The 25899-nt window shown below is 44.4% G+C and overlaps 1 protein-coding gene across 2 annotated transcripts; it reads right to left on the bottom strand.

Moving 5' to 3' along the window:
• Window positions 1-2349: 2349 nt before the first annotated feature.
• Window positions 2350-19780, bottom strand: DHRS7C (dehydrogenase/reductase 7C). 2 transcript variants are annotated; one of them, XM_079132394.1, is made up of 7 exons: window positions 19628-19780; window positions 19269-19428; window positions 10343-10455; window positions 8475-8688; window positions 6532-6624; window positions 3790-3945; window positions 2350-2611 (listed from the first exon to the last, which is right to left on the bottom strand). In XM_079132394.1, exons 2-7 carry the CDS (start codon window positions 19420-19422, stop codon window positions 2403-2405), a joined length of 939 nt encoding a protein of 312 aa, XP_078988520.1. In that variant the 5' UTR covers window positions 19423-19428; window positions 19628-19780; the 3' UTR covers window positions 2350-2402. The 2 variants fall into 2 exon arrangements, with proteins under 2 accessions (XP_078988520.1, XP_078988521.1); XM_079132395.1 differs by having other exon boundaries at window positions 8475-8685.
• Window positions 19781-25899: the final 6119 nt, after the last annotated feature.

Here is a 25899-nt window from a genome sequence, read left to right as displayed (position 1 = left end):
TGGGACAAGGCAGAACATGGCAGGAGCACATGGAAAAGGAAACCTGTTCACCTATGGCAGCCACCTATGAACTGAAAGTGATTGGTCATTGGAAATTGTGATTATCATATGTGAGCTCATTATTGCTGTGCAATGTTTCAGTGGAGAGAAGTTACAGACAAAATGGGTTTGGAGCCACAGTGGCACCTGGTGGCAATTATTCATACTGCATGTCTTCCTAGCTCCAACCCCAACCTCTTGTGTTAGCCCTTTTGACATTTAAAAAAAATTCCCACTGTTTCTACATAAGGGTTGTGGGTTTTCATTTACTGGGTTGGTGAGATACCTCATCCTGAGAAGGCAGTAGGGCCTCTGAAAGGACACGGAGACTCACTGGCATCTGAAACCAACAGGGAATATTCAGTTATGGAGAGAACAAAGTCCAAGACAGGAATTCCGACTTCGGGGGACTGGATGTTTCTGCCAGTCACTCTTACTAGCTCTATCATAGGTCTGTGACCACCCTCTGCTCCAGTGCACGCTTGGGCAGCTGACAAGAGAACAGTGAGCAGGCCCATGTCCACAGGAGAGTCCCTTTTCTACAAGTCTGTTGCTTGGTGGCTTCTTTAGGGGAATCCCAGGTGTCTGTTGTCTTCCTGCACCTCAGAGTCCTCGCACTCCCAGAGAGGGACTTTTAGTACCAAAGTGGATACTTCCAGACTCAGTCCCTTCCCCACTGTGCCCCTGTGTCACCCAGAGTTCAGCCTCTCACCCTCACCCATGGTCTGGAACTCACCTGCCACCAGGCAGAGTCCGAAAGGAAGCAGATGAGGACCCATATCCTGGGTTTGGGTGATGGCCAAATTCTGGCTAGATCCCTTCCCTGTGTGTCCCCAGGATTGGCTGTCTGTGGCCCCAGATGCAGTCCCGCCTGTTCCAGAGCTGCGATCCCTACTTTCTGGCCACTAATTAAGTTTCAGTACTTTCCTGCTGCAGTTGTGCCCCCAAAGCCCCAACCTGCCATCTATTGGCTCTGTCCTGAGCACCTTTGTAGTGTCGCTGTCCAACAATGACAAAACTTCTCAAAAGAAGTTTTGACTGACCTTCCTAAATTTTACCCCCACATCTTGCTTTCCTATGCTGGAGGTCTCAACCATCAGTCATGTTCTGGGGTCGATGGACTTCAGGGTGATCCCGTGATCTTGGGCATTTTACTTCTTAAATGAAGATTTATATGTGCATCTGTGTACCCTGTATACGTTAATTTTGTTAAATGACAGGTTCAGGAAAGAAAGTTTTGCTTTCGTCTATAAATATTAGACAATTTTGAGCCAGCTTAAAATATTTGTGCAAAAAACCTGCTCTACGTTTTCCAAGAACCCAAGAATCATCTACTGTATTAAACAAAACAAAACAAAACAAAACAAAAAAAAACTAAGTGCTCACCAGTAACATGAATGGAGGTTTTAAATGAATTTTGCTTTGAGAACATAAGAAAGTCTGCAATGAAGTGGAAATTCAGAGGTTCTCAGCATTCACTGCACAATTTAGAAAAACTGAGACCCTAAAAATCTAGCTCAGCTGCACCACTCTTCAGGCCAATGAACTCAGTCCCTGGGGGAAGGTGCCAGGGTTGTCTATCATAGCTCTGTGGCACTGCTTCAATGAGCGAGGCTATTAATAATATCAGTTAAACTTAATTTATAACTATACATTAATATGAAATAATATATCAATGATTGATATTAGTGTGTTAATACACGTTAACATATCATTTTATATATTTATATTATTTATATAATATATTCATTATAAATATTAATATCATTAATATTAATAACTAATATATAACAATTGCATTATATAATACTTAAATAACAGCTGTTAAGTTAAAATTAATCACAATTAAAATTAAAATTTCAGTTTTTCACGTGATGGCTGGCAGCCATCATATCGGACAATACAAACTATACTTCTTGTCCCTAAAGAAAGTCCAATTGGGCAGTTCTATCATAAAGGTTGCTGAGTCAAGGCTGATGTGGGCAGGTCACCCTTGCATACAGTGGAGGTGGTTTTCCAAGTGAGCCTCTGAGCAGATCAGTGGTCACAGTGTGTGTGTGTATAATGTGGGTGTTAGACACATTGTGGCTCCTGTTTTCCTGCTCAGTTGTTACCTTCCAGAGCAGGGAAGGTTCTGGAAGTGTGTCCTGGGGATGTCAGTGGGAGACACCCAGAAGCCTTGCAGCTTCTTAGCAGGCTCTGAGAGCCACCCTCGCTGGGATGGTGAGTGCCTCCACAGGGAGAGCTCCGACGCGTTAGGAATAGGGCTTGTGAGGGACCCCAGTGCCAGCGAGAGGACAGACCAGCTGGCACCTGCCAAGAAAGCCTTTATTTCCATGAAGTAATCCATTGGCTTCTTCCAGTTAACCCTCTTCGGGGACATTGAGCTTGTCCTTCACCCCACAGGCCACCACAGCGAAAAAGAACTCTGGGAAGAAGGTGCGGATGTAGACGGCAGCCTTGGGGATAGGGTTGGCCATGTACACCTCCTGCTTCTTCCGCCTTACGGTGCGCATCACCTCCTCCGCCACCTCCACCGGGTGCACGCCATAGGCCAGCTTCCTGAAAAAGACTGAAGGGCCCCAGGAGAGGGCAGGGTTTATGGCCTGTAAGGGGAGCAAGCTTCCCAGAACCCTCTGCCTGCCTAAAATCTGGAGAAAAGTAGGCCATCCCTGGCAGCATCGTTTACAGGTCGACTCTGCCATCCACTGGCCTCTATCCCTGGGGAGACACTAACCCCCTGGGCTCTGTTTCTTCATCTGTGAAATGGGCCTAGCCCTCCTTAATACCTTGACTAGGGCATTTTGAGAAGAAGGGACACAGAAGAGTTTAGGAAATATGAAAGTGCTAGATGAATTAGGAGGCCATCCTTTGTCATTGTGAAGCTGTGTTTGTCCAGAGCCTCCTGGGACCACTTGCTTTTTCTTCCAACTTGGTTCATATTGATTTTTTGATGTATACCTAGAGCCTTGGGCTGGATGTAGGGCTTGGAATATTCTAGAATAATAATGATGTATTTATAGAGTACTCACTGTGGGCTGGTGAGATGGAAGTTTTAGGCTACTGAACAACTCTATGAAGTAGGTATTATTATCCCTCAGTAAAGGGGAAACCAAGGCACAGAGTCATTAAAGGACTTGCCAGTGTTCAATAGTCTGATCTGTAACAGAGGCAAGCTTCCAGTGCAGGTGGTCTGGCTTGAAAGTCTTAGCCCACACTCTGCTGCCATTTTGGAAAGGGGGAGCAGGACAGTTTTTTTATTTTTGTTTTTGTTACGGGGGATTGAATCCAGGGGCACTGGACCACTGAGTCACATCCCCAGTCCTGTTTTGTATTTTATGTAGAGACAGGGTCTCACTGAGTTGCTTAGGGCCTTGCTAAGTTGCTGAGGTTGGCTTTGAACTTATGATCTTCCTGCCTCAGCCTCCCTAGCAGCTGGGATTACGGGTGTGAGCTACCACACCTGGCTAGTAGGACAATTCTTAAAGCCCAAATTCTGGTTATTACACATGCAAAATAGGCTGGGAGGCTGGTTGTGAGATGTGGCAGGCTGTTGAACAGCCCAGCCATATTCTGTGGGTTCCAGGTTGGGATTCTCTTTCCCTGGTGTCTTGTCCTAAAGGTTTGAGGCCCACATCCTGCCATTAGCTATTTGCCCAGGCTCTACCAACCCCAGACTCATGCTTCAGGAACCCTGCCTCGCCCTCCCCATCCCACCTCCCAGCTTCCAGCTTCTCTTTGACATCTCACATTTCCAAATGGAGGCTTCCCAGTTTCCTTGCTCTGGATAAACGTGGTACGACCGGATGAACGTGGGGCTCACAGTACTGACCACAACATCATATTCTTCCACTTCTGCTCTTAGGCAGTCAAAGAAGCCGAGGGCCGCATGTTTGGAGGCCGAATCTAGAAGAAAACAAGTCAGAAGTGGGCGCTGGAAGGGCCCCAGTCCTGTTTCCTGGTGGGTACACTGGAGACCAGAGGGCCGACATACACATTCCTACAAACTCAAGAGCTGAAAGTGGCCTTAAAAAGTCCACGCTTGGCTTTATAGATGAGGACAAAGCCCCATTGAAGAGGCAGAAAGAGGTGGAGCTGGGTTTGAATCCAGTTTAGCTGTTTGCATGCTGTGTGCCTTGGACAAATTACCTGAGACTTGGTTTTCTTATCTTTAAAAACGAAGATGAAATCTCTCTTGACAAGTTATTGTGAAGATCAAATGAGCCAATGTAAAAAGCCCAGCCTGGGTATGATTTCCCATTCCTTCCCAGGACTGCTGATACCCAAGGGACTTATCTAAGGTTTGGGGCCAGTTGGTGGCTGTGGTAAGCCTGGAGGACAGAAACCCGTCCCCATCCACTGTCTTTTTTTGGAGAAACTGTCCATATCATCTAGTACCAAATTCAGTTCGAATCATAAAGGCCATGAATTGGGTAAAGAATTGTTTAAAAATTCCAAATGGTGGATACTCCCAAAGCTTTGGGAAGTTAGAGCCACCTCTTGAATGTGTGGGTGCCATTTTCACATTTCAGAGGTGTCAACTGCAGGCAGAGGGGGGCAGTAGGTGAATGTATTGTGCCCTCCCCTAGGCACAGATACCTACAACCAGACCCCTTTCCTTGTTCTCCAGCCTGAGGGGCCAGGCTGTCCTTTTCATGCTTGCTGGTCCAGAGTGCCCTGAGAAAACCATTTAGCTCCCTCACTATGAAGGACGCAGGGCTGGGGCTCCAGTTCCTCACCTGTAAAATGAGGCTCACCAAAGAGGAGTTGCCTTAAGCATTGAACAAAGCACCATGTGTGAAGGGTGTCACATGGTGCCTGGCTCATGGAAACCCTTGGATAAGTGGTCAGTTTTTGCATGACCACTCTAGTTTCTAGGTTTGAAAGTAAAAAAATGTGAGCAATGAGTACAGAGAAGCCTCCTAGGAGTCAAGGTGAATGAGATAGTGCAGGCTATGCCTGCAGGTGCGCTCAGCTCCAGTCAGCTGTTGCCATGGAAGGGGGGCAACACCTTCCAGATTGTTCAGAAACCGAAATCCTGACATTTATTGAAATCTCCCAACATTTACATAACTAAAGATTAAATAACAAAAAGAAATTGCCATCATGCTGGCTGAACCAAACCCAGATGGGCACCTGCCTCCACTTGCACCCCTTCCCTGCCGCTTGTCCCCTGCCCCGTGAGTACAATGAAGCTACAGACTTCATTTCATGTGAGTCTCTGCATCTGCATGAGACTCACTGTCTCATTATTTTAATATATTCGGTCCTCTGTATCCATGGATTCCCCAACCATGGATCAAAAATATTCAGAAAAAAGTCGCATCTATACTGAACGTGTACAGACTCTTTTTTGCTCACTAATCCATAAACAATACCATCTAGTAACTATTTACATAGAACTTACTTTCTCTTTGGTATTGTAATCTAGAGATGATTGAAATTACACAGGATGATGTGTGTAGGTTATATGCAAATACTGTGTGATTTTATTTAAGGAACTGAAGCATCCATGGACTTTGGTATTGGTGTGTGGGGACTCCTGGAACTAATCCTCTGTGGATAGTGAGGGATGGCTGCATATTGAATGAAGAGGGGCAGAGGAATTATTACACCCATTTTGTGAATAGTGAAGAATGAGAATCAAAAAGTATGGGAGTGAATGGCACCGGGTTGCACTGGTAAAGGTGGCCCAGTAGGGACTTAACAAATACATTTCTTTTGTTTAAGACTCCCCAGTCTGTGGTATTTTGTTATAGCAGCCCTATTTTTGCCGGGAGACTGCCTATTTTAATTTTCTTCTTTCCTCTCTCCCTTCTAACCCTTTGTCCATTAGATGCTCAATGAGCTCCTAATTTTCACATTGTACTGTGGGCCATAAAGACAAGGAAATGGCCAGAGCCTACCTCATTGGAGGTAGAAATGTCTCCAGAACTTTCCCAACAGATTCCATGAACATATATTTGGAAATCTCTCTGTTCCTTGAGCTTCTCAACCTTGGGGCTGCCCCTCTCCTGGAATTCTGCCATTCTTTCTTTTCCTTCCTCAGAATGAATCCATCTTTCTCCCATTTTGTGATGTGCACCCAACCTTCTTTTCCCTAGTTTCAATCTTTCCTGTCCTTCATGGGCATCATCCTCATGGAGGAAAGGGCTTTTGAGCTGGGGCGTTGCATCCAGGAAGGAGCATGACCTTCATCTGGCTTTGTCATGTTCAGCCAGTATATGTCCTGCCCATCTGTGAGGCTGAGCTCCAGGAGGAGTGGAACCTTATCTCTTACATCCCACCTTCTCCCAAAGGGATCTGCATGCTGTAGATGCTCAAAAAATAGGAAAGTAATGAATAAAAGACATAGTGTCATAGACACCATCTCATCTATGGATGAGACATCCTTTGCCCCATGTAATCAATCATAGGCCTGGTCTTAGACACAACTGTGCTTATCATAAGAAGTACAGCACGAGGCACGCCATTTTCGTCTTAGCAACTTACAAGCTGTGCGGAATGGGATCCCAAACTTCCCTTGGATGTTATTCACTAATACAATTTGGCCTGTTCTCCGGGAGATCATGTTGGGAAGTAGGACTGGAAAACACAATGAGTCACAGTTAGAAATCAGAGTGGGGTCAGGCAGAAGCAGGCAGTCCCTTCCCCGCCTCCCCATCACATATGACCCCACTATCTCAGTGACAGTTAGACTGCAGCAGGACAGGGATGGAATGGACCCCCACAATCATTGACCCAGTGTCCAAGAGAGGCTCAGCTCACCTGGTGTATGGCTGGTTGATTTTAAATGACCTACCAATATGCATTAATTAAATGACAGTGATTTTAATAATAGGGAAGACTTTTTCTTTTTAATTCTTCTATTGTCTCAAGAACATCTCACGTTGGTCTAATATGTCTTTAATGCCTGTCTTGCAAGTGCTGACAAATCTTTTCGCAAAGAGAAGAGAGACTGAACATCCTCCAGGCTGTGTTGGAAGAACTTACTTCACTTAGTTTTCAGCGTGCCTTCTATTCATTGAGAGGGAAGAGGCATTTATAGGTATGTTGGTATGATAAATATTTCTTCCTAATGTGGATTTGATTTTTAAATGGGGAAAAGTGGAGAAAGATCTTAAGTAAATCAATGGTACAGGTGAATGGGGCTGGGGCCAAAAATGAATGATGGTGCTGGAAGACTAACTTTCAATTGAATTTAGCCCCTTTGTGTTAGAGAAGAGCAGAGGCCCAGAGCTGGTGACCAGATGCAGGTCCTTTAGCATGTGAGAGGCCCAACCAGGAGGAGAAACCAGTCCCGTCTGTTCCCACTTCACGTTTCTGTTCCTCACTTTGCTGCCATAGAGCAGTCTGCATCAAAGGTTGATGAAATGACACACCACTTTGCTTGATGTGTCTGCAGGGACTGGGGTACCATTACCTCTGGGGTACCATTCTAGAAGCTCTGGAAAGTCCTCTTTCTGCCTCAACTGCTTCTTTCCCCTTGTCTGTCTTAGAATCCCATTACTGGAGGTTCTTAGGCTGGGAGCTGGCTATCTGGAAGGTGTCTCTGAGGTCATGCCTTCTCCATTGCTGCGGGACACTCTGCTGCCTAAGTGGGGAGGGGCTCTTCAGGCTCACACTCTCCCCTGAGCTGCTGATTGGAGAAAACTTCCTTCCTCCTTTCCTTCCCTTCCCTTCCCTCCCTTTCCCTTTCCCGTTTCCTCTCCTCTCCTCTCCTTTCTTTTCCTTTCCTTCCCTCCCTCCCTCCTTTCTTTCTTCCTCCCTCCCTCCCTCCCTCTCTCTCTCTCTCTTTCTTTCTTTCTTTCTCTTTTGGGGAGAGGCTTTGTGCTTCTAGCTCACAGTGATCTCCATCCCTAACCTCCTGGGCTTCGGACCTGTCATTGAGCTCAGCAGCGCGGCAGCTCCACTTAGAGGTCTTCTGTGGCCCACACAGGAGCCTCCAGCTCACCCTTTCAGGGAGGCATCTTCTCTGTTTCTATGAAGAGGTTGAAAGAACACTGGGTCTCTTGTAGTTCGGGGATAAACCCTTCCTCTCCTTCATTTCTGAGGACAGAACCTTTGATCACCTATCCTGGTTATGAGCAGCACAACTAGAAGGCTGATGTAGCAAAATACAGGCAAAAGATGAAGACAGAGTGCAGAGATGTTGAATCTGAGGGGGGTCATGGGTGTGAGTATGGAGAGAGGGGTAAAGGGCAGAACTTGGGCGAGCAGAGGGTTTCATAAGAGGGAGGTTGGAATATACCAGTGACTCTTCCAGGAGCCCTTTTCTGTCACCAGTGTTTACAATGAGAATGTTATTAAGTATGGGAGTTTTCTGATGGGTTGAGGAATTCCATCCAGAATGGGATGCCTGTCTGGCTACCTAATAGAGCCCTCCATGGCATCCTGTGGCCCAGAAATCCATAAGGAAATGAAACTCACGAGACCTTTGGTCAGAGTGATGGGCCCAAAATAGTTGGCATCCATGATCTTTTTGTCGAGCTCCAGAGAGATCTTATCGACAGGCCCCTTCATCTTCACACTGGCGTTGTTGATGAGGATGTCCACACAGCCATAGCAATCCAGGACTTCCTTTGCCACATCCTGGACACAGCTGATGTCTGCGAGATCCAATAGGACCAGCTTCGGGGTGAATGTCTGCTGAACCGATGAGAGATGTGTGGGATCAGGGAATGTGTGGGATCACCTCTTTTGTAGACTGTGGGGATCCCCAATCTAAGAGTTACCATTTTTGCAATTCAAAGCTCATGGAATAACTGCAAATAACAACACCCAAAACAAACAAAAAAGCTAAAGAAGAAGAAGAAGTTGAAATGACTCGGGGAAGAAGGAGATAGATGAAGAATTCATTCTGGGGACCAGGGCAACAGAAACTCCAAATCTTAAAATGCAGTAGTAAGTCTGAATTTTTGGCCAAGGTTCTAGAACTGATAAATCCAAATGAGTATTGCCCTTGACAGTGGTCAACCCTGCTGGGGCTCCAAAAGGCAACATTGTTACTTTTAACATTTCTGAACTCCTTTTTGGAAATTGCTTTCCAGACTGGCTTAAAAGATTCAGAAGATCAATCACAGTACTCTGAAGCCACATTTTTGTTTGGACCCAAATCATATACTTGACACAGTATTTTTGGAGCACCTACTATGTGCTAGGTACTGTGTTCAGCTCTAGATACTTGCAATTATCAAGCCTCTATTGGGCCAGGCACGGTGTCATGCCTCCTGTAATCCTAGAAGCTCAGGGAGACTGAGGCAGAAGGATCTCGAGTTCAAAGTCAGCTTCAGCAACTTAGCGAGGCACTTAGAAACTCAGCAAAACCCTGTATCCAAAAAAGGGCTGGGGATGTGTCTCAGTGGTTAAGAATCTTTGGGTTCAATCCCTGGTACAAAAAAAAAAAAAAAAAAAAAAAAAAAAAAAAAAAAGACTATTGGTCCAGGGGTGGCACTGTGTGGTTGATACAATCTGAGTGTATGACAGACGCTAGTTCTGAGATATGCCTTTCAAGAGAAGGTTCTCACTGTGTGGTCATATTTGTGTGGGAAATATAGACTATTCTTCAAGTCCTTTTTTGGAGATACGCTATGCACACTAGCATATCGAAGTCTCAGAGAGGTCCTGCAATCAAGAAAGCACACAAACCTGAACATTGCCCACACAACTGACTGCAGAGCCTTGTAACCTGTAAAATCCCAAGAAATGCTGTGGAGAATTCTGTGTTGTACTATTTGATCCATCGCCTCAAATCCTGAATTTAGCTCTAAATTACTTTTGGCTGTTGACAAGCATCAAATCCAACCTCAAGGGTACAGATTTAAAAACAGAAGATCCCAAAGACAGCCTGAAGGGCAACTTCTTAAACAATGCTCCTGAAATGCTTGAAAAATTATAGCTGCATTTGGGATAAGTAGTTGCTTCCTGGGAGAATTCTGGGGAGGGGACTTCATGTCTCTGATTTCTTCGAAGGTAGGTCATCTGAGAATTTTTGTTGTTATTTGTTTTAAAACCAGCCATGTCTGGGTTTTAAAATCAGCTCATACCTGGGACATCTGCTGTATTCTAGATTCTTGTTGAGTATAACTTACACAGAATCAGGGTGAGAGGTCAAATTTTTGGCCTGGTGAGTAGTCAAAGCAAGTTACCCCTTATGCCTATGTCAAGGTCAGTGGGGTCATCATCTCCCTTTTGCCCAAAGCAGTCACCAGTTTATTCCACTTGGCCCAAAAGCCTCTCTTCAACAATCACTGGGGATTAAGGATACCTAGGAGTGACCCAAGCCAATTGCTGAAGGCCTTACCTTTCTGGGGTCAGCCACACTGGTCAAAGCATCATATAGGTTTTCGAGCCTCTCCCAGTTCTTTCCACACAGCACCAGTCTTGCCCCACCTGTGTGGAACACCCGGGCACACTCTGTGGAGAAGAAGTCGGCAAGGTAATGTTCATTGGCAGTGGACAAGTCTCTGGGAAAGAAAGCATCTGTGAGCCGTTAGCCCACACCTGGGGGTGGGATGCACAGCACCTGGAGATTGGATGAACCAGCCAAGCACAGGGATCTATGGGAGGCACCAGCATCCCCTCCTCCAGGATGGTATCCAGTATTATCCCCTGGGCACCAAGAAGTGATCAACCCAGGCTGACCAGGCACACTGAAGGATGGCCTGGCAAACTGGGCATCCACGGGGGGCTAGGTACCTGTATGTAGTAGTTCAAAGTGATTTTGTTATTGTGTGATTTTTCTCCTGCAGGGGCAGCAGGTTGATGCAGATGGAGAGGGGGACGCCAGTTGGATAGGATAGTTGGCTGGCTTTCTGGGCACAGGGTTGGGGTATTGGAGGGAGAGTGATTGAGGTGCTGGACCATGCTATCTGAGCCAGGCAGGGTCAGGAGTGAAGGTCAAGGGCTCTAGGGAGGAGATCTCAGTGAGGTCTGAAAACAGGTTGGGCCGTGGCTCAGGGTGCTGGCCTCACATGTGGAGGCCCTGGGTTCCATCCACAGCACTGAAAACAGATGAAAACAAAACAAAATAAAAAACAGGTATAATGGAGAGAGCTGGAAGGAGGGGGGCTGTGGTCATTCTGCCCAGTAAGTTTCACACACAAGTGTCTGCATTAATCACATCACTTTGAGTTGTCAGCACTGCAGAAAATGTATGGTTTCCTCACAATGTAGAATTTTTAAAAAATTATTTCTTTATTTTTTTATTTTTTACAGACTGCATTTGGATTCATTGTACACGATTGGGGTACATCATTTTGTTTCTATGGTTGTGCAAGATGTAGATTCATACCATTTGTGTAATCATAAAGAAGTTTATTGAGAAAGGGGATGTCCATCATGATTCCAGATGGCAAAATTCAATAAAGATGTCAATTCATCTCTATGTTAATTTGTTGTAGGAAATCAAGATCCCAACGGGTCTTGAGAAATTACAAAAAGACTCTAAATATTATTTGGGATAATTTGCACATTTGAATCAGAATAATAAATATGAAGAAAGCAAAGAACATTTTGAAAAATAATTATTAAAATATGAAAACACAAAAATGAAAGCAGAGTGAGACTCAAACATACATAAAAAATACTGATAAATATAGAGCCAGGCATTAATGAGAATTTAGTAAACATTTGATAGAGTTAGTGTTTTGAATTAGTGGAAAAGAACATATTGTTTAAAAAGTGATATTTGGATATGTGTTTGGGAGGGAAAAACTAAATGCATTATACCAAAATATACTAAGTATACTAAATAGTTAAACATAAAAACAGAATCATAAAAGAACTAGAAGAAAGTAGAGATGGATATATATTCTTGAGTTGGGGAAAAGTCTTTTTAGCATGCACTGAAGAAACAAACAACCAAAGTGACTTATAGTTTTTTGTTGTTGTTGTTTCTTTTTTGTGGTACTGGAGGTTGAACCCAGGGGTGCTTAACTACTGAGCCACATCCCCAGTTCTTTTTTTTTTTTTTAATGTTGATAGACCTTTATTTTATTCATTTATTTATAAGCGGTGCTGAGAATCGAACCCAGTGCCTCACACATGCTAGGCAGGTGTGCTACCACTGAGCCACAAACCCAGCCCCCCAGTTCTTTTTTTTAATTTTTAAATTTTATGTGTTCTAATTAGTTGTAGAATGCATTTATGTATTTTGATAGATCATACATAAATAGAGTGTAATTTCCCATTCTTCTGATTATGCATGTTGTAGGGTCACATTGGTCATGCAGTCATACATGCACATGAGGTAATGATGTCTGTTTCACTCTACTATCATTCCTTCCCCCATACCCCTTCCCCTTCTTTCACTTTCCTCTGCCTAATATAAAGTAACTCTATTCTTCCTTCTCCCCCCACCCCACTACCTTATTATGAATTAGCTTTCACATGTCAGAGAAAACATTTGGTCTTTGGTTTTTTGGGTTTGTCTTATTTCACTTAGCATGATATTCTCTAACTCCATCCATTTACCAGCAAATGTCAGAATTTCATTCTTCTTTAAAGCTGAGTAATATTCCATCATATATATATACACACACACACACACACACACATACTAGTTCTTTTTTTGTATTTTATTTAGAAACAGGGTCTTGCTGAATTGCTTAGGGCGTCACTAAGTCGCTGAGGCTGGCTTTGAACTTGGGATCCTCCTACCTCAGCCTCCCAAGTCATTGGGATTAAAGGTGTGTGCCATTGCACCTGGCTTGATTTATAGATTTTACCTTTAAAAAAACTTACGTCAAAAAAGCATAAAAAAGAACAAATCAAGGAAAAACATTTATAACCTGTATATAAGTAAACAACTAATTTATTTCACATATAAATAACTCATACAAATCAATAAGAAAAAAGATAAAGACTAATAAAGAAGTGGACTGAGGAGATGAGATAGCAATTTATTTAAAAAGGACCAAGAGTTAACATACAGAGGCTAAGAGTTTATACCAATGATAAAGAGATGCACATTTAAACAGCATGAATTTTGATCTATCAGATAACCAAGAGCAAACTGGTAATAGTTTTGGCAAGATAAGAGAGAAGGGTACTATTTTCCCACTTTCAGTTTGGTGAAATATACATTGCTATAGTCTTTCGGAAGAAAAACTGGATGGTATCTTTAAGAGCACTTACTCTAGGCATTTATTCATTTGTTTGCATAGACATAAGATCATTTATCTCAGTACCATTTATAATGGTAAAGAGTTGGAGATAATTGCAAATGTCTAATACAATAGGAGATTGGTAAGGTAGATTATAGTATGTGTAGACAGAATATTTTGAAACCCTTAAAACTGATTTTGCTGAAATGCATCTACTGACTTGCAAAGAAGTTCACAATAAACTAAGTTTCAAAAAAAGATTTAAAATCAGGGTGTCAAATATAATACTATAACTCGATCGTGTCTTCCTGTTTATGTGTATAACAGGATACATCATACTTATCTATATGTAACAGGATATTAAATCGAAAGTTTAACTGAAGCACTAAGATGAAATAGATACAAAATGAAACAGACATTATTACCTCATGTACATATATGAATGCACGACCAATGTGATCCTACAATTTGTATAATCAGAAAAATGAGAGATTACATTTCATTTATGTATGATCTATCAAAATCTATAAATGCATTCTACTGTCATATATAACTAATTAGAACAAAATAATAATTAAAATTGTAAAGTTAGGTGGCAGTCCAAGATGCAGATTTTCAAAGAAAATTACAGAAAACCTATTTTATAAAATTCCATTCCCTGTAGTCAAAAATTGAATCATGCAAATGGATCAGAGAAGAGGAGAGAGAAGGGGAACTTGGGAGGAGGATTTCTCTGGAGAGAACTGTTAAGTGAATTTCTGCCCATGGGCTAGGGTTAGAGGTATGTTTCTTTCCTATCACCTCTATCCTAGAGAGAAGGCACTGGAGGGACCCTCTGGACAACCTACTAGGGGTTCCCTGCTACTAGAAGCCAGCTGTTGCACCTGAGAAATGTAATGGGCAAGAGCCAGGGGCGGCAGCAAAGAAAAGTGGGGCTGAAGAACAGTCTGAAGAACAGTCTGAAGCACCAAGGAGCTTACAGTCACAGTGGACTAGAGGCAGGCCATGCTTGGCTTGAGAGCTCTTCTGAAGTCTGCCCAAGAAGACCTCTTAGAAGGGGGGTGGAACTCTGAAAGGAGACTCTCCACGGAGTTGACTAGCCAAAAAATAAGGGGCCGAAGGGAGAATGGGGAGGAAAAGCACATATGCCCCATTTCACAGAACTGCGGATGAACTGCTTTTTTGCAGGACTGGGGCTGGAACCCAGGGCCTTGCACGTGGTAAGCAAGCACTCAACCGCTGATCTACAGCTCCAGCCAGGCTTAAGCACATGCCAGATCCATGTGGCTTGGAAACATCTTGTAACATGTCAGTTGAGGTAAGAGTGTCCCTTGCTCTTCTCTCTCTCTCCTTCCTGCTCTTCTGCTCCTAGGAGGGTCAGAAACAGCAGGAAGCTAGCCTACAACTTGCTTTATTGGGGGGTGGTAGGGATGGGGAAAGAAAGTTCAACTTTAAGGAAAATGGACATGTTTATTATATATTGGACTAGGCATCCCAATTTTTGAATCAGTGCTATGCTTTGGAACCTACCGTGATCAAAGGATTTTGCATAATCTATAGTAACCGGAAGGCCATGGGATGCCTGATTGATCTTTCTTTCTTTCCTTCCTTCTTTCTCTTTCTTTTTCTTTTTTCCTCTTAAACTGCAGAGGAAGGAATTCCTCCTTTGAATAAATTTGAAAGGGACTGAGGCAATTTGTCTCAGGACACCCCGTGATTAGTCTCATTCACAAACGGTCATATCCATGAGCATCCTAAAGGGGGAGGATCAGAATGAAGCATTGGCATGGCATTTTCCCCAGTGAGTGGGGTTCTAACTGTTGTTGTTTTTAACTTAATCATTTTTCATATTTATGGCCTAGACAATAACAGAATTCACGAAGACATTTCATTTGGAGGGACAACCCTAACTTTTTGGAGTTTGGGCCGTAATTCTGAGTGGCTATAAGTGTTAATTTTTTGTTGCTGTGACTAAAATACCTGAAAAAAGCCACTTAGAGGAGGTGATATTTACTTTGGCTCACAGTGGACAGACTCCATTGTAAAAGCATCAAGGCAGAAGGGTGTGGCAGAGAAATGCCACTCACTTTATGGCAGTTGGGAAGTGGGGAGAGGCCAAGGACATAGCCCCCAAGGCCATGCTCCCAGTGACCTACTTCCTCCAGCCATACTCCACCTGTCTATAGTTACCAACCAGTAGTTCATTCAAATTATTAATCCATCAAGTAGATTAATCTACCTAGGAGGTTACAGTACTCACCATCTGATCATTGCCTAAAATGCCCTACAATTTCCACTTCTGAACCTTGCTGCAATGGTGGAGATGTTCCAACACACGAGCTTTTGTGGGGTATGAAAAACAGAAAGTCGGGTGGTCCATTTTCAAAATGTAGTTATTTAGCCTTATTTGGGATGTAAGATTCAATTGTAGCCATTGTAACCACAGGCCTTCCCTTTTTCCCACCCCAATTTTAAAATTAGCCAATTGCATGGATTGTCACCCAGGGTTCCTCCTATCAGGGCGAAGGGCAGTGCTGAGTGAGGGATAAGAGCAGGCGAACTGGCAGCCTAGGCCAGGTGCTAGCCAGGATCTGCAGTACACCACCCTCTGTCTGAAGTAAAGTTTGCCTTGCCCACCTGCTTCTGAGCAGGTGTTTGATTTCTTGTGGCACCTCGGTATTTCTAACAGGGGACTTTCCAGATCCAAACCGTAACATTGTAGCAGCCATGCTGGGTGTAAAGCAGCCATGGTGGTCACATTTTACAAATTGGGACGTGAGGTTCCTTGAGTTGATCTGAATTTCCTGGAGTCCCACAGCTAGTGAGCGGTGAGGCCAGGATGTAAAGCCAAGGCATCTGAAGTCTGACATCCAAATTGCGGTTAACTTGTTCTCTACACTAGGCTGTCACTACTGCTGGGAAGGGAGCATGTTAGGGGTACACTGTTCCCACCTGTTTTCTCCCTCCCTCTCAAGCTGGGTTTCCTGGGAGGGGAGGACCTGTTGTCAGGAGCCAGACTAAACCTGCAGCCTTGGCCTCCTTAGGAGAGGCAGCCAGGCTGGAGGGCTGCTTCCTGCTGTTCCACGTCCTCTCCTCTGCCAACACCTTGCTTTCCCAGGCGGGCCCTGGAGGCTGTAGTCCACTCTTGTGCTCCACACTACAAGCACCACTCCCAAGTAAACGGTTTCTGCTGAGGCCAGGCTTTTGGCGTACCAGGTGTTATTTTTATTCCTTATCAGCTCAGCTCAGCATTTATCTTGTGTCAGGCACTAGGACACTGGCCAAAACACACAAAGAACGCTTCCCAATATTTCATCAAATCTTAGATGCCATTGACTATATAAGATGCTTCCTGACTTCAGAGGCCATGGAAGTGAAATGATAGCTTTTATAGGGATTGAAAGATGCCCTGAAAGATAGCCTGATCTCAGCTTTTGTCTTTTTTTGGTTCTGGGGATTGAACCCAGAAGTGCTGTACTATTGAGCTACATCCTCAGCCCTTCTTATTTTTTATTTTAAGACAGGTTCTAAGTTCTCCAGGTTGCCCTTGAATTTTCTATCCTCCTGCCTCAGCCTCCCCAGGTGCTGGGATTACAAGCATGCACCATTGTATCTGGGGTGATTTTAGAAATGTTTAAAGGAGAAATGTTGTGAATTTTAGAAGTGATAAAAACTCTGACAGGGATGATTTTGGTTGGAACTCCCTGAAGCAGTTCAAGTGCAGTGGCTGAAGGACTTTGATTGTCACTCTTGCCAAAGACACGGCAGGTGTAGGATGGCACAATGCCCAACTTGTCTGAGTTGTGGGGATTTGGGGCGAGGGCTGAATGTCCTGACCTTGGTCTATTGGTTTGACTTTCCTAGTCTCCCACCTGGTGCTGCCTCCTCCACACTGCCCATGCTTCCGGGGGGTTCTTCCGGGTTCCATGGTTCAGGGTGTGCTGTGGGCTGCGCAGCGCCCACTTCATCCTCTCCCTGTCCCTCACTTTTTTCTTGCCTTGGGCTTGAGAAATGGAGCAGCTGGAACCTGGAATCAGTGGCACGACCATTTGCTTAAGGTCACACATGCTCAACTTCTCAAGTTACTTCTAAATACTTGGACTTCATTTCTTTCTGCTTTGCATTTCTTTCCAGGGTGGGTCAATGAGATGCAGTAAGAAAGAATACTGACAGCAGTCAGAACAGAGTAGGCCACATTCCCCTGCAAATACCATTTTGCCCCTGAGATGTATTTCCTGGGGTCCTGATACAATATGTGACTATAACCAACTGAGATTTTTAAAAAATGAGACAATTAAAACAGATATACAACTCTCAGCAATAGGGAGAACAGTAGTGCTATCTAGTAAGAAAATCAGCAAGGACATAGAAGAACTGAATAACCTCTCCAAACAAGAGGCTGTAGTTGACTTCTGTAGGCCCCTCCACCCAAAGACAGCAGAATATACATTCTTTACAAGACCCCACAGAACAGATAATATGGATACCCATACGGACCATATCCAGGCCATGAAACAAACATCAACAATTCAAAAGAATCAAAATCACACAGAGTATATTTTTTGACCATACTGGAAACCAATAAAGCAAACACACAAGAACATGCTTATCTAAACGAGTGACTTCCCTGAACCCATGGTCTCTGTTAAAGGCTATTCATCACATAAACATGGGCTGGGCATTTACTGGACGCCACACATCAAGTTAGGTGCTGGGGATGCCAGGGTGAGCAAAAGTCAGGCTCCACCATCAGGAAGCTTTGTCTAGGGGACCAACTCAGAAACACACAGTCAGGGTGCAGCCCAAGCAGTGAGCTGAAGATGGTGCAGGGACACACAGGACTGTGGGATCTAAGAGGGCAGTTCCTCAGGGGCCAACAGGAAGGGGAATGTGGCAGGGAGGGCTCCAGGGTGGAAGCAGGATACCCGCTTTGGGAATTGCTTCAGGGGGTTGTGAAGGGACCATGTAGGGACCCAAGTCTATCTGCTTCAAGCTTTGTTTTATCCTGACATGGTTGACCCAAGTTGACCACTCACTGAAATCTAATCCATCCTCAAAAGCATGCGGATTGACTCCCATTGGGATGCCCCAATGAGCGGAAGGCACTGAGGGCATTCTCAGAGAGGAGGTTACACATGTTCTCATGACGGCGGCGCCAGGGGAGGAAGTGCCCAGCCCGCCAGTAGAGACTCTGAAAGGGATTAATTCTCAGGACACAGTGGACCAACAGTCGCTTGTTGAGTGACTGATGTATGCTTGGCTGTGTGGGTTCTATGCTGGATTAACAAAACCAACAGCAGAAATCACCCCCAAACTATATAACAGAGAGGGTTGTGCTACCATTTTTGGAATGATAGTCAAAATCTTGCAAAACCAAAGACACAGACTCCTCAGGTCACAGATGCCACCAGCAGAGGGGCCCCTGGGACTATATAATTCAAGAGTTACAAATGTAAATGCCTTCGAGACTACTGGGTGAGGTGGTTGAAAGCATCAGGCCAAGAATGACACAATAGGGAGTGGTGGGGAGTGGCACACGAAGGTGGGCATGCTCTGTCTAAGTTTGTACATCATTATCATTATTATAAACCCTTGAGTGGCTCCCGTTATAGCCCCAGGTGCTCTTCTAAGTGCTACCGAGGTGTGAATTCATTTATTCCTCACAATGACATTATGAGGTAGAGACTGCTGGTAGAGACTGCTGGCACCATTGCTTGATAGATGAGAAATTGAAGGTAGAGAAGTGAAATGTCCAAGGTAAGTATAGGAACCAAGAATTGAACCCAGTTCCCTAGTCCGGGCTCAAAAGCAGATGCAACCCCAGCTAAGGGCTTTGCATTTCAAAATTTTTGGAAACCTCATGAAAGCAAAATCACGAACATTCATAGATCAGTTTTAGCCCTTAGGCTGTGAGATTGCAACTGGATAAGTTTCAATCTGTTCATTGATCAAATAAGGAAACTGCAGCCTCCCAAAGGGCAAAAACCTTGCTGGTTAGTGACAGATGCAAGGAGAGAACACAGAATTGAACCCTCCCCTCCCAACAGGTTTGCTCCTGTGCTCCCCTGCCACCGCCGGTCCCTCAGGCTGGAGGTGAGCACAAAGGGAGTGAAGCCCGCTTACCCTTGCCCAGTCCTGAGATGGCATCAGTGATCACCACCACTTTGTTCTGCACCGCTGACTTTGACCACAGCCTGGACACCTCCTGATAAATGAAGAGGAGGCCGCTGATTCCCAGGAGCAGCAGGGGCAGCATCAGCATGGCCATGACTCCCATCTTGTTCTGGGGGAAAACGGTCAGAGAAGGATTGGCTTTGCAGAGAAACTCTGATGCCGGCGTCTGCAGGGGACAGTCACTCCAACCCAGGGACTCTTCTCCTGGAACCTCAGCTCTGTGCAAGCTCCCGGGAAATTTCCTTCCGAGCTGAATACCCAGTGAGCATGCTCATCCCCAAATGTCCAACAAATAGGAAATTACTCACGGTGTCTCAGAAAGCAAGCAGGATCCAGGGGGCCTGCTCTCCCAAAGGTTAATTACAAATTTAATTAAAATGGGTCTGCATGTTTGGAAGGAAATCCATGTGTTAAGGCCACTTGCTTGGGCCTTAATGGTTATTTATAGCTCTCATTTGCACTAAAGGACTTTTCAGGGTAAATATAGTGTCTACTCTGATATTCAGGGACACATGCTGGCCGGCTCTGATTTCAAAGTCCTTGCCAGGACTGTTAGAGCTCTCCTGGCTTGCTTGACTAGGAGAGGTTTCCTCTGCAACTGGGGGCTGAGCATTAGGGAGGACCTGGGATTCTCTGCCCAAACATCTTCCTATATCAGGGAGCTTCCAGTAATTTTGACTGAGGCAGCAGCAAGGCTATTTGTTCTTCCCCTTCTGGTTGGGAATGAAAAGCACAGAACAATTATTGAACAGAACAAAGCCTGTTGCAGATGGAACCAATTGGAGGTGTGACAAAAAATAACAGAAAAAACACTGTCTGGGGAGCATTTCTTAACTCTCTGAGCCTTAGCTTCCGCATCTGTAAAATGGGAATAACAGTCTTTACTTGCAGAACTGTTGGGAAGACAAAATAAGATACTGCAAATTGTGCACCTGGAATAGCCTGACCCACAAGGAGATGACTCTTGTTATCTTTTATCATTTAAAAGACTAAGAATTTATCCTACATATTAAATATTTTAATTTCATGAGGGGGACTCAGTACAATTAGCAATGGAGAGACAAGTATTCAGTTCAATTATTCAAGCCATGAAAACTCAGAGGACGGTCCCAATAATGTTCTAATTGTGTGGTGAAGGCTATAAGGCTGACCAGAAAGTAGGGCAAACAGCAATGTGCAGGGGTGGGGATGAGAGAAATCACGTTTTTTCCCCCCTTGGAAACCAGGAACAAGCAGAAAAATAAAGAAAAATCCCCACAACTTTTTATGGATGTTTAATACATATGAGAAGTGTGCCACTCACTGGGAGTGTGGAGTTTGATGAATCTTCATCTCTGTGACCAGCACCCAGATGGACAAACAGAGCACAGCCCACATGTCCATGTCATGTGTCTTTCCGCTCCAGAGGAGGGACTGTGTCCAAAATGCATGTATTTGTTCGACCTCTGTATGTGAATTTTCTTTTTTTAACTTCATTTAAATAGATTCACAAAATTGCTACTCTTTTGCTTAGCTCTACATTTGTGAGATTCATTCATATAGTTGGGTGAAGTTGGAGATTTTTCATTATGTAAATATATCTCACATTTTAAATTCATTCTTCTGAGAGAGGGCACAGGCAAAGGCCCTGGGGCAGTGTGTGATGCTTGGTATTCTCAAGGAGCAGCAAAGAAGCCAGTGTGCTGCAGCAGAGTAACAAATATAGAGGTGAGAAATGGATGAGGTTAGAGAGGTAGTTGAGAGACTTCATATTATGTAGGAAACAGCTAGACTTTTGGCTTTCAGTCTAAAAGAGGTAGTAATCCATGTAGAGTTTAAAGAATATAAAAGACATGATTTGACTTTCACTTATTGGAAATAGATTGTAAGGGGACAAAGATGGAAGAAGAGAGACCAGTTGGAAACTTGCAAAAGTAAACAGGCGAGCAATGATGGTGGCTTTGAGGTGGTAGTAGCCAAGGTGGTGAGACCTGCCTGCATTCAGACCTATTTCGAAGGTAAAGCAGATAGGATGTGCCCATGGATTGGACAGAGGGGAATAAATCAAGAGATAAATCAAGGGTTACTCCAAGATTTTGGCTTGAGCAACTAATAGAGTCCCCATGCCCCCCCCCCCCTTTTTTTTTGAGATGGAGGAAGCTGAAGGAAGCAAAGATTGGTGGTGAATGGGTGAATTAGGGGTTCAGTTCGATGTATGTTAATTTCGAAATCCCTGAAAAATCAGAGAGGAGGTGTTGAGCCAAGAGTTGGTTCTATTGATCTGGAGGAGGTCTTGGGGAAATGTCTAGGCGAGTGACATACTTTGGGGAGCTAACACGTGTTAGGTGGTATTTGTGACCATGCACTTGGATGAGGTCTTTCAGAGGGTGAGTGAAAACAGGGAAATGTTTGAGGGCTGAGCTCCTGGACATTCCGTTTAGAGGTTGGGGACTTGAAAAGGAATTAGGAAAGAAGACTGCAAAGAAGTGACCATATTCAGCGGGGCAGCGGGGTGGGGGGAGTGGGGGGATCCATTGCAGAGAGGAGTGTTGTAGGAGCACAGGAAGACGGCCTTTTAAGGGAGATGTGTTAAATTAAGTAACGAGGAAGCCATTGGCCTTAGGTTGTCCCCGTACTTTGCATTTCTAGGAAACCAACAGAAACTTAACTTCACACTATTATATTTTTGTTACAAAAGTTGGGTTCCAGCCAATCATACATAGCCAAACGTCAGCCAATTGCAGGCAGCCAACAGATCAGACCACGCCCACATAAGGCAGCCGCCTACCTGCAACCAATGGGGTGGTTTCTCGGCTTGGCTTCCACTTTCGCCTATAAAAGCTCGCTGCTCAAGTTGCTGGACGCAGCTCTCAGGAGTTCTGGGTCCTCCTGATTCATTAATCATTCTTTGCTTGAATAAATCTGTTCAAGTTAACTTGTTGAAGTTTTTCTTTTGACCGATGATTATTGGTATTCCATACTGCTGATCGGTCGACAGGAGATACAGTCTGAGAAGTGGTGAGTGGAGTCAGAGACAAAAACCTCTCAAGTGAAGGCGATCTTGCGTTTTTGACTCTCCCGAAGATTATCTATCAGTGGTTCTTTACCGAGCCAGCCCTGCAAGGTGGTTTGTGAACTCTCTAGACTTCATGCTTTGAAAGTAGTCTTCCACTGACCTTGATTTTGGGTGATGGTCCCTTCAAGTCTGAAAGATGGTTTGAGCTACCAGCCTGCAAGTGCTTCAGACAAAAGTTGATGTTTCAGTTAGCTTTCTCATCACTGGGACCAAAACACCAGATAAGAACAACTTAGAGATGGAAAAGTTTATTTCAAGCTCACAGTTTCAGCTCCGACTCTATTGCTCTGGGCTTAAGGCAGAGCAACACATCATGGGGGCAATGTCCAGCGGAAAGCAGCTCACTTCATGGCGGGGTCAGGAAGTAGAGAAAGAGGGGGAGAGAGGAAAGGGTCTTCAGAGAAGATACTCCCTTCCAGGGCCCACCTCCTCCAACCACGCCCCACCTACCTACAGTTACCACCCCTTTAGTCCATTCAAAGTAGGATAGACTGATTAGGTTACAGCTCTCCCAGTCCAATCATTGCACCTCTGAATATTCCTGCAGAAATGCAGGAACTTTTGGGGGAAACCTCACATCCAAACTGTGACTGTTGAATTATACTGAGCACCTTTAATTTTGCTGCCTGACCTTGGTGATGGGGAAGAGGAAGGACGGGAGAGTAGATTCCCTGGCATGGAATTATATTTGGACATGGACAAAGTTGCCAAGAGAATTTTAGTTGTGCTGGCGAAAACTCTGATCTGTGAGGGTTTGCTTTTCTTTCAGCTTACTTGCTGCAGGGGTCAACAGGGAATATTCCAACCAAAAGCACACACTTAAGTCTACTAAGGAATTTTTGTAGCACGTGTCTGCTTGCTTTACTGTCCTCCTTAGGGGAGAAGCTTGAAGTTGTGTGAAATTATAGTATTTTTGAATCCATGTATCAAGAACTGAAAGTAACTAGTATGGATACATATAACTTAGGGATCATTCTGGAAAACCCGGGACATCAGACAGTCTGGATCACAGTTGGTCTCAGACTTCCCTCTCCTCTGCATCCTCTAGAGTCTCCTTAACCCCAAACGGAAGCATACCCAGCTTCAAATTATAGATCTAGAAAACTTTAACACCTATAATCCATCTCTGAACCAGAAAAAAAGTCCCCTTATGCTTTCTCAGCTTTTATAACCCCTTTATTGCTCCCCATAAAATGCCTGGGACCCTACCCTATGACAGCCTTCCCTAGGGAGGGAAAAGGAAGGAAAGAAGAGGATTGGCCTCCTGCTCTGTCCCTCAGGAAGACAGCATGTTGGGTATAGGTGGATGTCCCTGAGTTTCAATTGGTGTGACCTAAGGCACATGCTTAAACCTTCTGAATCTCAGTGATGGGAATACTAATACAGGTTGAGCATCCCTAGTCTGAAAATCTGAAATCTAAAATGTTCCGAAATCCCAGACCTTTTGAGCACTGACATGACATCATAAGCACAAAATTTCACAACATGAAACTTGGTTTCATGCACAAAATCATTAAAAATATTGTGTAAGGTGACCTTCAGGTATGTATATTAGGTGTATATGACACATAAATGGATTTTGTATTTAGATTTGGAACCCATCCCCAAGATATCTCATTACGTACAGGCAGATATTTTTAAAATCTCAAATCTTAACACTCTAGCCTCAGGCGTTGCAGACAAGGGCTGTTCCACCTGTGCCCTCCTCACTGTGTCAGTGTGTGGAATTAGACTGGTGGCAAGCCTACCACACCTTAAAAGGGTCTGGCCCATCGCTGGGCAGCTGGTGTCAGTCTCTTCCTCCTGCCAGTTCTTTCTAGCCTGTGTTGGTTCTCATCATCATCACCCTCAGTGCATGTCAGGGCCCATTCCTGAGGACACTGGACAGGTTGGACTGAAGGATTGGTCAAGAGTTTGAGAGGCTACGCTTACGAATATAGAAACTCTCATCTTCTGCAGGTCTTCTGGGTGTGGAAATGGTCATGGAGCTCAGGCCGGGGCTAAATGAAGCAGTGCATGTGTGCATACATTCTGAAGAGTAAATCGTTGGGTCAATCTCATCTCCCATGCATATTTTCTAGGTTGAAATGCAGGTGTGGTTGGCTTGGTATCTTTTTTCCAGCCAGCACCAGCACCTATTTTGCTTCATGAAGCTGTTTCCACTCCTTAGCTCCCTTTGGCAGGGTGGGTTCGCCCCATCCACGGAGGCCTTCAGGCGTAGGTTGTGGGACTGGAGTGGAGCAAGGATGGTATGGGATGGTGGGTTGTTGGACTAGCTGGACATCTTATAAAATTAATTTTATGAAATGTGATTCAGTCTTAATAAAGAAGGAAGTTTTAACATCTGCAAAAATGTAGATGAAACTCAAGGATGTTATACTAGGTGAAACATGCCTCTCATAGACAAATACTGTTTGGTTCCACTTATGTGAGGTACCTAGAGTGGTGACAATCATAGGGACAGAAAGTAGCTCTCTCTTCCACATGCCCAAGATACCAGAAGGAAAGAAGATGGCCCTGACCCTTGCTGCCATGAAGAAGCAGGAGGTCAAAAAGGTGGTAAGTCCTCTGGGAAAAGGTCTAAGAATTTCAGCATTGTGCAGAGAACATCCAGCCCTAAAAGGACCTCCCTCACTTTGTCAAATGATCCTGTCACATCCAGCTGCAGTAGTGACTTATAAGTGACTGGCAGTGCCTGCTGCGATTCACCATTTCACCCAGGACTTGCGCCATGTTATGGTTTATGTTACGGTTTGGACATGAAGTGTCCCCCCAAAACTCACGTTTGAGACAATGCAGAAAATGAAATGACTGGATTGTGAGAGTTTTAACCTATTTAGTGCATTAATCCTCTGATAGCGATTAACTGGGTGGAAACTGTGGGCAGGTAGAGTGTAGCTGGAGGAGGTGGGTCACTGGGGGTGTGACTTGGGGTATATGTTTTTGTCCTTGGTGAGAGAAATCTTTCTCTGCTTCCTGATGGCCATGTGGTGAGCTGCCTTCCTCCACTACACTCTTCCACTGCAATGTTCTGCCTCACCTTGGGTCCAGAGCAATGGGGCCAGCCATTTATAAACTGAGACCTCTGAAACCATAAGCACCCAAATAAGCTTTTCCTCCTCTAAAACTGTTCTTGTCATTTCTTTTGGTCACAGCAACTAAAAAGCTGACTAAAACAGTTTAGATCTGAAATGTCCCCCACAAAACTCATTATCAGGCAATACAGCAAGGTTCAGAGGTGAAAAGATTAGATGATGAAGGCTGTGACCTCATCAATGGATTAATCCACTTGGTAGGTTAATAATTTGAATGGACTACTGATTGGCAACTGTAGGCAGGTGGATCACTGGTGGAAGAAGTAGGTCACTGGGAGTGTGGCCTTGGGGACTATATCTATCCCTGGCCTCTTCCTGTTTCTCTGTCCTCCACCACACTCTTCCACCTTAATGAATGTTTTGCCTCACCTTGGGCATGACTATGGACTAAGACTTCTGAAACCATGAAAGGTTTAAAATAAACCTTTCC

The sequence above is a fragment of the Sciurus vulgaris genome, assembly GCF_902686455.1.
Source record: "Sciurus vulgaris genome assembly, chromosome: 3".
Taxonomy (NCBI): Eukaryota; Metazoa; Chordata; class Mammalia; order Rodentia; family Sciuridae; genus Sciurus; species Sciurus vulgaris.
This window is presented reverse-complemented; position numbering and strand designations above follow the sequence as displayed.